The sequence below is a fragment of the Nelumbo lutea genome, chromosome 4 (assembly GCF_056320005.1).
Source record: "Nelumbo lutea isolate HS-2025 chromosome 4, American lotus-T2T, whole genome shotgun sequence".
In the NCBI taxonomy this organism is placed as follows: Eukaryota; Viridiplantae; Streptophyta; class Magnoliopsida; order Proteales; family Nelumbonaceae; genus Nelumbo; species Nelumbo lutea.
Genome location: NC_142687.1, coordinates 49,424,237 through 49,438,353, shown reverse-complemented (window position 1 = coordinate 49,438,353; position 14,117 = coordinate 49,424,237). Strand labels below are relative to the sequence as shown.

At 38.3% G+C, this 14,117-nt stretch overlaps 1 protein-coding gene across 14 annotated transcripts in view; it reads left to right on the top strand.

Annotated features, from left to right (window-relative positions):
• Positions 1 to 13,303, top strand: part of LOC148855670 (uncharacterized) — a 51,224-nt gene extending 37,921 nt beyond the window's left edge. For 4 of the 14 annotated variants that reach the window (XM_088984371.1, XM_088984366.1, XM_088984369.1 and 1 more), the window contains 3 exons: positions 7,872 to 8,006; positions 11,572 to 11,646; positions 11,757 to 12,040. In XM_088984371.1, coding sequence (XP_088840497.1) covers positions 7,872 to 8,006; positions 11,572 to 11,637 — 201 coding nt within the window. In that variant the 3' untranslated portion in view covers positions 11,638 to 11,646; positions 11,757 to 12,040. Of the gene's footprint in view, positions 1 to 7,871; positions 8,007 to 11,571; positions 12,041 to 12,066; positions 12,385 to 13,286 lie in introns of those variants that run through there. The other 10 variants (XM_088984365.1, XM_088984368.1, XM_088984370.1 and 7 more) reach the window with 4 other exon arrangements.
• The last annotated feature ends 814 nt before the right edge of the window (positions 13,304 to 14,117 follow it).

Sequence of the window (14,117 nt, the reverse complement as noted above, 5' to 3'; positions counted from 1 at the left end):
ATTGGTCTCTATGACAAGAGATTCAAAATTACCTCCTTTGTTCTTGGATTTCAAATATTGAGCACAATTCCTCTTCCAGTGTCTGGTTTATTTGCAGAAGTGACATTCATTTGATTACTTTCTTCTGCCTTTTCGGCTTGCCTGTTTTCTTCTGAGGCCTCTTCTTGCCCTTCCTCTTTCTTTTGCCCGATTTTCCACCAACAAGCATGGCTACTGGCTTATCCTTCTTGATCAATCCTTCGGCCCTCTGCAACATATTACTGAGTTCCTAAAGGCTAACTTTTAACTTGTTCATGTTGTAATTCATGACAAACTGATTGAAGGAGGGAGGGCAGAGAGTTTAAGACGACATCAGTCTTTGTGTCATCGTCAAGTCGAGATCCAAGTGCCTCCAATTCGTTAATGTACCCCATCATCCGCATGACGTGGTCATGAACCGGCTGACTCTTAGTCATCCTCGTGGTCATCAACAGTTTGAGGACCTTCTGCCAAGCAGAACGATTCTACTCCTCATACATAGTCTTTAGACTATCTAGAATGTCTTTACAAACTTCGATCTTATCGAATTGCCTTTGGATAGCATTATTTAAAGATGCCACAACGTAACACTGGGTAAGAGAATTTTTCTCTTCCCATTCCTGATATTCCCTTCTATGGGCCTCAGATGCCCTGTCACCCGGACGTTCCAGAGCTTGGTTTTTGTAACCTTGTCCAATTTCTCGGACATAAGGACCAGATTAAGGTTACGGTACCAGTCCGCATAGTTGGGTCCCTTAAGTTTGTTGCCATCCAACATTTTGGCGAATTGTTTGTGTGCCATTTCTGATAAAAGGCAACATATATTAGTACACGGCTTAAAATTGTTTCATGTTATCTTATATAGAATGGTCTTTTATCTATGTTCTATCTCCATTTATTCATCTTTGAGATTTCCCTCCTATCTCAGTGATGAGGACACAGTGCATGTCCCTGGAAATGTGGGAAATCACATAGGTGCATGGAGCCAACTGTTTCAATTGTAAAACCCCACCACTTTCTGTGAAGGATCATATCCATCCATCAATGAGCTTTCCCTTTGTCCTCCATCAAACAAGGTTCATTGCCATTTTAGGTTAAACCTTTCTGTCTGGTAAGTGCTGACCCGTCATATCATGGACCCCAAGGTACCATGAAAGAGCCTTCCATTTTAGGATAGGCCTCTCCCACCTCGGTCTATGACGTTCCTATCATCTCATGAAGCAATCCCACCGACTGGACCAACAAAATGGATAGCCCAATTTTATGGTGCATCTCCACTCACCGATTCAGCCCGCTTTCATGCTAATGACGGAAGGACTTTAGAGAATTCATCATATGATATTTCGTATCTCTTGCACGCATATTAATCCAGAGGGAACAAGCAAAATAGTCCCTAGGTCTGGTTTAGGTCATACCAAAGTGGCTTCGGCTGACTTTCATAAAGTCAGATTCAAATGGGCCCAAAATGGGCTAAGGTTCCGCGGGGTTCCTCTTGGGGAGGAAGCTAATCAGGGGGCCCATTGAAAAGGGAGATCATCTAATGATTTGTGGGCATCATGGCAATGATGTGCATTCAGCCATGATGTTCACAGAAAGCCACATACGATTAAACATGGGCCAAGCACTTATGGCCCATGAACGAATCACATTCAGCACATCACAAGCACACACATAAATTGATCCAATCAATTAAAAGGCTTGTAAAACCTTAATTAATTTAAGTTAACACACAATCAGCCCAATAAAGGCCCATGAATTATCCAATAATTTCATCTAGGTATATGGGCTAAACTGCAAAAAGCAGTTCGGCCCACATAGCAGTTATGTTGAAATGGGCTGATATTGCTTTAACTTAACAAAAATTAGGTTTTCAAGAGAGGGCTGAATCGGTCCATGTGATAGGCCATCAAACCCTTGGCCCATAACTGAATTTGAGCCACCTAAAATGTGACCCATGGGGTTGAGATCAGACCCCATTGAACCATTGGTTTGGTCCAACTAGTTTGGACCAAACTAGGTCAAATCGGCCTAGGGTTTGGTGCCCAAAACATGCAACAATTAATGAGAATTCGATCTGAAATTTTTAATAGCTGAATATTGACAATCAATCACAGCAAAAACAAATAATCTGGGGCTACAAGTGTCATGGTCCAAATCTGATCCGGACGAACTGCAAACCTGCAAAAAACTGTTAATCGCAGATTGCAGTTTTTCTGCAAAAACTTTCTTCTCCTCCGCACACTCCAACAAGTCTTCCAATGTAAAAAAATAGAAAACCTAATTTTCTATTAATTACATCAGAATAAATCCTAATACATTTTTCTAAAAAGGAAAAAAATTATTTACAGACCAAAGATCAAATAAATAATTTTGGGTGCATAGATCTTGGCACCAATTAAAGAATTCGATCTCCATCACACAAACAACCCAAGAATCAAAGAAAATATAATAGAACAATTCTATAATAATATCAGAATATAATAAAATTAATTTCAGACCAAATCGCCCAAAATATGAGAACCGATTTCTCAGAAAATTGATTTGGGTTCTGCTTCAGATCTGGTTTATTTCGGTTCAAGATTGAACCTTTGGCTCTGATACCACTGAAGGAAGGGGAAATCCATCATATGGATGGCTGAACCATGCTAGATGTCTAGGCAAAATTTCAAAAATTTTCTTTTACCCTTCCGGGAATCGTATTCCCAGTTTTAGAAAAATCACATTTTTCAAGGATCGTTCTTGCACCGAACCGGACCAGATCTGAAACCAAAAGAAAGGGAGAAGTATACCTGATATGGGTTCCACAAATGTAGTTCCCAAAGTGGTAGTTCATGCCCAAAGAGTTCCAAAACCAGCTTCCACTGAAGATGGCGCAGCTTGAATTGAAGCCGGTTCAGCAACACAGTTTTCAGCAAAACTGTGATCCAACACCTTGGATCGAAGAAGGGAGGCGAGCACGATATTTCTTTGAATTTTTCTTGCAAAACTTAGAGAGAAAGAATTGATCTTTATCAGTCCCAAAGCTGTAGTCAAACAGGGAGAAAACTGGGAGACAAAAGGGTGTAGAGAGGACCAGAAACTGCAAAAATATGAAGCTGTCTTGGACTGGTCCGCCCCCTCTTCTTTTATAACCTCTTATGGAGTTATCTCCTAATCTAATTAGGAGATAATCTAGATCTAAATCAGATCTGCACTCTCTTTAGAGATAGACCTTATCTTATAAGATTAGGTGCTCCATACCCAGGTCCAAACCCAGATTCACCCCATGTCACATGACAACTTAAGTAGTCATGTGACATCTTGATTAATCTTATTAATCATGGGCTTTAGGCCCACTAAGCAAGTGGCTCACGTCTTTACATAGTTGCTGGCCCATTTGGTTCACTTTGTATGGTGTGGGACCCCAACAATGACCTTACATAAGCCCACATAGGTTCAGCCAGCCTCTGTGAAAAGGCCTGGCCGAATTCACTGTCAAGTATAGTGAACCCCTGAGTCCATTAGTATGGGCTCTTAATGGGCCCAACATTTACATTGAATGATCGTTGAGTCCAGCCATCCTATGAAGGCCCAAGGACAATGAACTTAAGTAAGATATAACCCATTAGGTAAATATCCTTAAATGGTCTCTTACACTTAACCTCTCAGCCCATAATAATCCAACACTGCCCGATAGGGAAGGACCTCTCCCCTGGCTGCAAGGTGCACTGTCACACTCTGCTTGGATGGGTCCCGAGAATTAAAACCTTTTCCATCAGAGAGAGTGCAGTCCCGATCGTTCACTTTGTCTGACAAAGGGGCTGATCCTATCACTATGATTACCCACTCGAGTGAATTCTCAGACTGCCCTAGCATACCCAGGTTTTGACCCCAAAGGATCTCACTGATTGACATATCAAAGGAAGCCCAATCCGACACCCAGTGCAGTACCATAATCGAGTCTAGGGGTTATGTGTAACTTTCTAGTTTTGCCTACCAGTCTACCTTTGTATCTATCTAGGCTTCCATCAGATTTTAGTTTCACAGAGTAGACCCATTGACTTCCTATAAGAGATGTCTCAGGTGGAGCTTTGACCAGGTCCCAGGTGTCATTCTCAAGAAGGACTTGAATCTCAAAGTCCATGGTATCTTTCCAGTGTGGTTCTGCTATAGTCTGCTAGGAAGATCTGGGAATGTTTGTGGTAGATAAAACAACGGAAAATGAGCTATGTCTTGTGAAAAACCATAACGGTTAGGTGGGTAAGTAATTCTAGAGGAATGGCATAAAGTGGGAGCATTGGGTTCAGGAGGAAGGTCTGGTACACTTACTGAGGTAGTTGGAGTGACCGGATCTACAATTGGAGGCGAAGCAAAGGGGGGGGGGATGGAGATTGAAGAAGGTCGTTGCTTCCTAAAGTAGGTTTGAAGTTGTTGCGGAGGTGACAATGGAATATCTGAGGTACCTGTAGAATCAAAATTGTGCAACAAGGAAATAGAAGGAGCTAGGAATTTTACAATATGTTCAAAAAAGGACACACTTTCAAGAGAGATTCTAAGACGACAAACCGAAGGATTATAGCAAAGGAACTCTTTATGTTCAAAACTATACCCCATAAAGGCACAAAAAGCTGCTTGTGTAGTTAACTTTGTGCATTCATGAGGTGGAAGATGGACAAAACAAGCACAACCAAAGACCTTGAGCATGGATAGGTTTGGGGGTTTTTAAAAGAGAGATTGAAAAGGAGAAGAGTTATTCAAAACAGATGATGGAAGACAATTTATGAGATACACAACAGTGTTGGCCGCCTCCACCCAAAACCAAGAGGATACATGGGAATCCTGTAGAAGAGTTCTGACTACACTCAAGATATGCCCATTCTTCCTTTCTGCTACCCCGTGTTGTTGTGGGGTGCCTGGATAGGATTTTTGAGGTTGAATTCCATTTTGTTTTAAATAATTTTGGAAATCCCCATCAATATACTCTCCTCCTGAATCCGATTGTAGCACACAGATTCGAGCATCAATTGGATAGTAACATAGGTGTGAAAATGTTTAAATAAAGTGTACACTTCAGATTTCTTTCGAAGAAAATAAGCCCAAGTGAAACGAATGCAATCATCAATAAAGGTTACAAAGTACTCATATCCCTGTCGTGAGACAATTGGAGACGACTAGACATCATTATGTATTAAATAAAAAGGAATTGTCGCGTGCTCAGAATGAGAAGGAAAAGGTAAAATATGACTCTTACATAAACCACAAGTGGCGCAATCTTTATTCACATTCTTAAAGGAAACAGTAGAAACAGGTAAACTACTAGAAGCAAATAATTGATCAAGTTTCTTAGTAAATGGATGGCCAAGGCGTTTATGCCACAAATGCCAATCATTATTATAGTTAAAAGATCCAGAGCTAGAAGTAGTAGAAAGCAACCACGAAGTAGAAGCAGGAGCAGTCTTATTCTTCTCAAATTCTAAAGCAAATTGTCTTCCCAGTTTACGCTCCTTCCCCTTCACCTCCCCAGTTTGTCAGTTCTGTATCAAACAACCATCAGAAGTGAATGAGACATTGCTACCTTCCTCTACAAGTTGGCTAACAAAAATCAAATTGGTGGTAAGCTTAGGTACAAATAAAATTTTGGATAAATGAGACAGAGATGATTTAGAAGTAGATAAATACAAATCATCACAACCAAGTATGTCTAGTTTTTCACCATTTGTAGTGATAATATGTCTATTGGGAAGATGGGGTTTGGGATACTGACCGAGAGTGGCCCTTGTCATATGGTTAGAGGCTCCTGAGTCAATATATTAGAGGTAGTTCGGTAAAGGGCAATAGGTCGGTGACTTACCAGACAGACCAATAGTAGAGAAGGCTGAAGAGATGACCGAGGACATGAGCTGTTGAATCCATTCTTCAGACATGCTGCTGGAGGTGTCGTTTTGACCAACTACAGAAGTAATAGAGGAGGAGGCATTTGAACCATCTATAACAGTTTGATATGCCTTTCTTCTAATTTGATCCACTACCTTTTCTGAGGTCAGGTAGGATATTCAGTGATAATGTGGCTGACCTTCTTGCAATAGGTGCATGTGTTCTTCTTCTTACAATGGGAGACAACGTGCCCATACTCCTTACATTCATAACACCGTATCTTAGAGAAATCCTTCTTCCCTTTTGGTTTAGTTGCCAGGAAGATGACATCAATGTTGGAATCTTTCCTTCCATCCAGTGCAGTCTGTGTAGTCAATTTGGTTCCGCTCTCAAAATCTCTCCAAGGATAGTATCTAAGCGGGAAGTGTTCCTCGTCTTAGGATATTAGATCGGACAATTTCAAACTCAGGCCTTAGATGCATTAGGAAATGCATAATTTTCCTCCTGTCAAAGTGTTCCTTCATGTACTTCACGCAACAGTCTAAAGGATCATTTCCCATGTGAACTAACTCATATTCTACCCAAAGGTTGATGAATCTGGCATAATATTCTTGGACTTTTCTGTCTTCCTGATAGTATGAGAAGATGTCAATCTCTATCTGATACTGTCTAGAAGTGTTCGATTGTTGATAAACTTTCTCGAGATACTGATACATCTCATGGGCTGTCCTGTACCCTCTCATAGGCATAGCAATATCAGTTTCGATTGAACCTAGAATCCATGATGCAATTTTTGTGTTGTCGATCTTCCACTGATTAAGTCCCTTAATGTCAGAGTCATCAGGTTTAGATACAAATCCATCTAGATATCCCAAAGACCCTTAGCTTTGACATGGAACTGAAAGTTGAACTTCCATAATGCGTAGTTCGTACCATTTAACTTAATAGGAAGAACCTCCATCCTTTTTTATGCCATTGGAAGACAAAAGGCAACAACACACACTTCCAGAAACCAAGATTCGAACCAGAGAAAGAAAAGGAGAATACCTTTCAGCTGATGTTCATAAAAGGCAACTGTATAGTTCTGCCGAACTGAAGAGTGGATCAAAACCCCTCAAAAACAAAACCAATCCAAACCAAACGAAAAGGGTTAAGTAGATCTGCTCTGGGCAATACTAGATCTAAAATTTCAGGCTGATCCAATGTCTCTACAAGGAGATCTAAGAAGAAAGTTGAATCCGATGGCGCAAAAGTCCAGGAAACAGATCTGTAGCCCATCTAGGAAGAAGATTAAAAGACAATCAAGAACTTCTCAAATACTGTTAGAGAGTTCTTGAACCAGTAGTAGCCAAGATGTTCAACGAGATGTTATGTGAAGATCAGGTCGTAACCTGCTCTGATACCATGTCAGAGTCAAGTCGAGAGTTCAGAAAGAGAGAAAGAAAGAGACAACAGATTTGGTGGGTGTGACCCCTTGTGTCAGTCGACACCCTAAAAGATATATTTATAATAAAAAGGTAAAAGGACAAATCTGCCCTTAGTGTACAAAAGAAAGAGTACAAAGAATAGTTATACAACAAAGAAAAGTAAAAGTACAAAAATAGTCCTGCGGCTAGATCTCACTGTCTCTACACAGGTCAGGCTTAGGCCTTAGGCCCAATTCTTAGGGTTGGGCCTGGTTAAGCTTAAACCTGGCCCAGCCCATCCGACTTGCACCCCTATGTCTTCTCACCTTTTCCCCATCACGCAACAGTTTAAATTGTTGGATTCATGCAACTTTGATTATTGACATGCATCTGTTGTAATTTTTCATATCTCATAATTCTGGGCCCCTAATGTTTACTCATGCTTTTTGACAAGTTAAGTAATTGCCTATTACTGATGAAAAGGTTTCACTGAAACTACCAGTACTTAGATTAATTTATGCATATGTAGTCATACATTTTAAACTTCCAGAATAGTTTCATGACAATGTTTCTTGATTGGACACCTTCTCTTAGAGATCCTTTCCACTGACTGAGGAAGAGTATCTACTGAGGCTTGATGATATTGCAAACACACTGAAATGTTGGGGAGCTGTCTCACATATAAGGAATAGCCTGGCAAAGTCAAAGGAGCGGCCCCGAATAGGAAAGGTAGAATGTTGCTCTGATTTTTCCATATACACTATGATAACCATCCATATTATCTATACTTTGAAAAAAATGCATATCCTTATCATTTGGTCTTGATAGAAGGGAAAATCTATATTTCAACTTCCATTGGTCAATGTAGCATATGATCCAGACAATAAAACTGCTTGGAACAAAAATAAGAGAGAACAGCCCAAGTGAATGACAAAGCCCAAATTTTTTTGGTGTAAATAAAAAGGAATATTTAGGAGTACAAGAAAGGTGAAAGATATCACACACAATAAATAAATATCATCCCCAAAACCATCCTCCATCCTATAAAACCTTTGGACAAAAAATTCATCCCAGACCAGACCTTCAAAATCAGAACACCACACAACTGAAAACCACACTCACACAAGAAACCCAACTCTCACCATCACCCCTGACCCATACACTCCTCATTCAATGAGCACCTTAAATCACAACCCTATGCCAGAACTATCAACCAGAACCATTCTTCTTTTCCATCTCCAAAAAATACTTTCTTGCAAATTCTTCCCCCTTCCAGAAAAAAAGAGTCCCAACATTTTGCTTACTTGAACTTCTGTGTCTACTTTCTTTCCAAATCCAACCTTCTCTTTTTCTCACTTGGTCTAAAATCACCTCATCATTGTCCTCTTGGTCCTTAGAATTCTTTTCCTCATCCTCACTCTTTTCCTTTGTCATCTTTTCTTCCTTCGTCACCTTCATCTTCTCCATTTTTCTTGCAAACTATCAGAAGAAATCTACCACCCATCATTGTTCCAAATTCTATTTTTGGCTTCACATGCTTTCTCTTATATACCTTCTTGAATTTATTATAGAGGTCTGCACCCAACAGGCCATCTTTCAATCAATAAAAAAAATTTGTAATGTGAACTAAATGTCCAGTATTTGATCCTTTGAATTTCTTCATAACCAGCGAGACTCCAACTTCTACAGTGCACTGATCGACCCTTTCATCTCCAGAACCAGCATGAAAATTGCTGACCCTTTCATCTGCTTGTTCTTCTAACCCTTGCTGTGTATTAAACTCTTTGATGCCTTCATTCTCTTTGATCTCCTACTGCTTTTCTTTCTTCTGTTGCTTTTCGAATCTTGTCACCACCCAAACCCAGTTCTCCTTAACTGTTTGCCTCAAGTTTAACTTTGTCCTGTTTATGTCATCCCCTCTCTTCGAGCTAAACCCCACTTTCTTATTATTTCTCTTTATTTTTCTGAAAATGCACTCCCCCTTATAAACGGTTAACCATTGCCTTTGAGCTATCCACTTTAAAAACTTTATCCTTTTCTTTTTAAAACAGCCCAAAACCCCTATTCGATGTTAAGTCCTTAAAACCCTCAACTTCTTCCCCACTTAAACTAACCAACGCCGCCTCCTTACACATTTTTTTGTAGTTTCTCCAATCTCCACCTGTCCCAACTTTAAACCCCCTCCAAATTGATCAAAATATCCATGCCACCACCTGACTCATCTTCAACCTCTAGCAGTGACTTTTCTACTTCTCCAAATTCTTTGGTTCAGACCCTTGTGTTCTAATTTCTTGCTGCTTCTGCCTCTCATTGATTTCTCTCCTTGCCATTGTCTCTCCCTCAAAAGTTCTAAAGTCTTCCCCTTCAACAAAAACCCTAAGTTCGTAAAGCTCTCTTGCATTAGAGAGATTGATAGTGGGTGGAATGCCTTCCAATTCAATTAACCTCCACCAAATTGCAAAATCAACCATTTTCTTTTTTCTATTTCTATCATCATACGTTAGAAACTTTCCACACCTGTTCCTGATCTCCAAAAGTGCGCCTAGACTCCAGGCACGCAGAGGGATCCCCAAAACTCCAATCCACACCACCCTCATTCCTCATCCACCATGAATCGCACCAGAATCTGGAAACCACTTGTCATTTCATCAAACTCCTTATTTTTCTCAATTTCTTGCATTAGCACCAATTCAGTCACTTCTTTATTACGAAACATTAGAAGAAGTGGTCCTTTGTTCAAACTTCAAACTTCTTACTCCAATCAACCTGTCCTTACCCCATTTGAGAGATGCCCATGCTTCCACCTTGTCCACATTTTCTTTGAGATCAACTATTCTTCCAACCAGACAAGCTTCCAGGAACTCCAATCTTTCATGAAACTTTCTGATATCCCTATTTTCCACAAACCATCATCTACCAACTACCTTCCCTATATCTCTAAGTAAATCCAACACATACTCTGTGAAACATAGATACCATTTTTAAAGATAGTTATTGTAAGAATTTCCTACAAGATATTCTTTAAAAACATCAAAAAGTTATCTTAGAAACAAAAAAGTGTAGAAGTAGAATTTTATTCACTAGTTGAAACAAGCTCTTACCAATGCTCCTATGCATACTATTTTGAACAAATTACAGCCTTAAACTAAGAGCAGAGCAACAAACCCTTTGTTTTTAATTAGAAATTTAACAACCAGCTCAATGCATTAAAAAGATTAGTCAATAGAATTAATTTAAACTAAGCAATCTATTTGTGGGTTCATTAATCTTATTTTCCACTCAATACCCCCACCAGATGCAAACTAGATTCAACAATACTCGTTCTTCTCTTTGTCATTGGATGGTTGCTTTGACCACATTTCTTTTTTCAACAGTTCATCTGATGCAAACTTATGTAGGCCTTTCTGTTTGCTCCCTCCTTTCTAGAGAGGATCATTTTGATTCAAGTTGCTAGTTTTCCACTCAATACCCTAACCTTAGGCCCTTAGGGTTCTTTATCTTTTCTTTCCAACCTTCAGCCCCCAAGATGGGTACTAATGATCCTTTTGCCTAATGCACCCTAAATATGTTTTTTTTGGGGAAAATTTCCCCCTTTTCTAGTAAGTGCTTGTTTTAAGAGAAAAATAGATGTAATTTATAAAACATCTGTTAAGTAAAATACAATGAATGTTTATGAACTGGTCCATTAAGACAACTTCCTGGAAGTCCCTTCTTTTTCTTTCAAGATTTGTTGGGAAGTGGAGAAAACATACCTATGCACAAAAATGGACTAGCTAAGGGATGCTGATAGATTCCAGCCAAGTGATACTCTTGGCATAAAATGGTGGAGTGATAAATCCATTTCAATTAAATTGTTATACAAATGATAATGTAAATGCTTATAAAAAACAGTATACAGATGATAGTAATTGAAAACCTAATAATGTCTTTGATAACGATTTATGAGCATCTTGATCCACATTTATGGGAGGTATATGTCAAACAAATAGATAGGGTCCATTACTTGGTGTAATGGTAAATTCTCAAGCTGGCAAACGTGAGAATGCAGGTTCCAGTCTGAGCGCAGACACTTTGTGCGGAAAGTGCAAAAAGCTTTAGGTCCATACCTACTCTACCCCTCCCAAGACCCTAGATAGCTGGGACCAACATTGGGTAATGGCTTTTTTTATATGTCAAAGGAATAGATAATGCACAAATGTAGAGAATCCATGTTCTAATGATAAGTTTTCTTTATCCTCATTGATTATGTCATCAGTATTTTATAAAATTAGTTTGCTGTTTTTTATTGTCTCAGGCTGTTAGTATTTTCATTGATATGGATGAGACTGGAGGCCGTGCAAATGAGTGGATTTACAAGTAAATAATTTTGGTGAGCCAGATTTTTTTGGATTCCCTTCCTCTGTTCCAGTTTTCTTGTAATGAAAAATCTTATGCTTACCCATGAAATTGACCTTACTATCACTCATCAAATTTGGTAAGCTTTATTCAAGTCACTCTACATTGTGGAAGTAAAAGATTCATTGTTTTGTCGAAGTCTCTGAAGCTGGTGGAACAATGGAGATAAAGAAGGTTAGGTGCCTTACATTTTTCTTTTGGCATACAACTAAGCGTTTATATTTATATGCAATCAAATGTAGTATAATCACTTCTACGTTACCATCAGCAGTTCTTTCATGTAAACAAAGGCTATTATGTGTATCTTTTTTTGATGAATACTATTATGTGTATCTTCAGTTATCTATTTATGATGTTTTTATTTTCAACAAGGTGCTTTCTTTGTTTTTCCAAGGTTTAAAGCTTCAGTGCGGATTACATGGTTGTTTTGGGTTACCAGCATGTGGCATGGGTGGAATGGCATCATCTAACTCCATTTCAACTTCTCATATTAAAAATTATATGCTAGTAAAGGGGTTTGAACCCAGACCATCACATGGAAGGCACAAGTTCTTTCTATTGCACCATATAATGGAAACTTGTTAAAAGCTATGGGTTTTATGTTTTATCTTTTAAGAAACCTTTTATAAAAATTAAAACTAATATCTTTTATATATTAATGATATTTATTATATTGTTTTTTAAGAAATACATATATATTTTAATTCTTTTATCAATCGTCCATATTTTACATGAATTATTGATGTGCATGTTTCTTTTGTTTTCATACCTTATTTATAGTCATTCTAGCTTAGATTTGATGATCTTGATGTACTTTTGGGACTGGGGCTGCAAATGCTATATGTTTGTCTTAATTCTAATTTGAATTTGATTGGCTCAAGGGTGATTCAAATTTGATCTATGTATAATTGTGTATATGTATAACCTAATTAGTGTTAGGATTGGGGGTTCAGCAGCTTGCGCAGTAGGCTAGTGTTGACTGTTGACATCAACCTGACCTAACCCATTCCTACTGGCACCCCTAAGTAAAATTGGTTTGAACTTTGTATTTTCACTAAAGAATCACAGGTTCATTATCCAATTGTAATCTCAATCCAATTAAAATCTAGGATTCAATTTGAATCCGAATATTAACAAATGAAATTTAAATCTAGGTATAATTGAATCCAAATATTGACAAGTATATCTGATTCAATCTCATTTATTTACAGTCCTATGTGGGGCCTATGTGAGTTAAGCATGTGTATCTCAATTCTTCCATCGTATCCATCCATTTCTTAAATGCATCCTGACATATCTCTTAAAATTGTCTTTCCAATACTCTTTATGATACTTGTAAGCTTTGTATTAATGTGCCTTTCTATGCTTTTGTTATTCCATAGTTGTAAAATATATTATGGTAAACAAAGCCTAGCATCTATGTTGTTTTGACTCAAAAGAAGTATAGAATAATGCTTTTGTCTGCATCACTCACCTTTGTCTATAGGATACAAGGTTGTTTTTAGTCACCAGATTTTGAATTATGTATAGATCCATAGATCCAATTCTACCAAGTTCAATTGATTACATCCCTCTCACCATTGTATGAGATTTGTCAATCTCTCCACTGATCAGTCTAGGTGTTGATGGATTCAAACAACAAAAAATGATGAAGGTGAAGAAGATATCGTCCAGAAGTTTGTAACCCTTAACCCAGATGATCAAAGGAATATACAGGCATAATGTAAAGATGCGAAGGGTTCTTCCCACTGGAAGAAGTGCTTAATCATTGGAGTTTTGACTGGTCTACCAATGAAATAAGCAGACTAAAGAGAACTTTTGGAGACTCTGTTCCATCCCGCATGGTGGACTACCATAGTGGTTTTTCTCTTATTCAATTTCAGTAAAGACTTGAATGAGACTATTGTCAATGGACGTCCTTGGAGCTTCAACGACAATTTTATCATCATGGAGATATATTTGCTGAATTAATCTCCCCAATCCTATAGGTGAGATTTGATATTATCGTCATGGAGATATAAGCAGACTAAAGAAGGTTAATTTTATTGTTAGTGGTTCTTCTCTTACCATCCTAGGCACCAGTAGGTTTTACACCATGAGAATGAAGTGTCTACTTATTTATTTTTTTACTCCCAACAATAAAATTAACCTTCTTTAAGAGGGTTGCTTGGGATGGTAACTATAATTGGTGTCTCTCTTTTGTACCCCTGCTGGTAAAACTAACCTTGTATAGAGTTTTCATTTTTTTTTTGGTACTCCTAACGATAAAAGTAACTTTCTTTGAAAGGGTTGCCTAGGATGGTAATAACTATAATTGGTGTCTCTCCTTCTTTTATACCCCTGTTGATAAAACTAACCTTTAGTATAGAGATTTTGGGATGGCAATGCCCATTAGAAATGTCTATTGTACTCTTGATGATAAAACTAGACTTCGTCAAGAGGGTT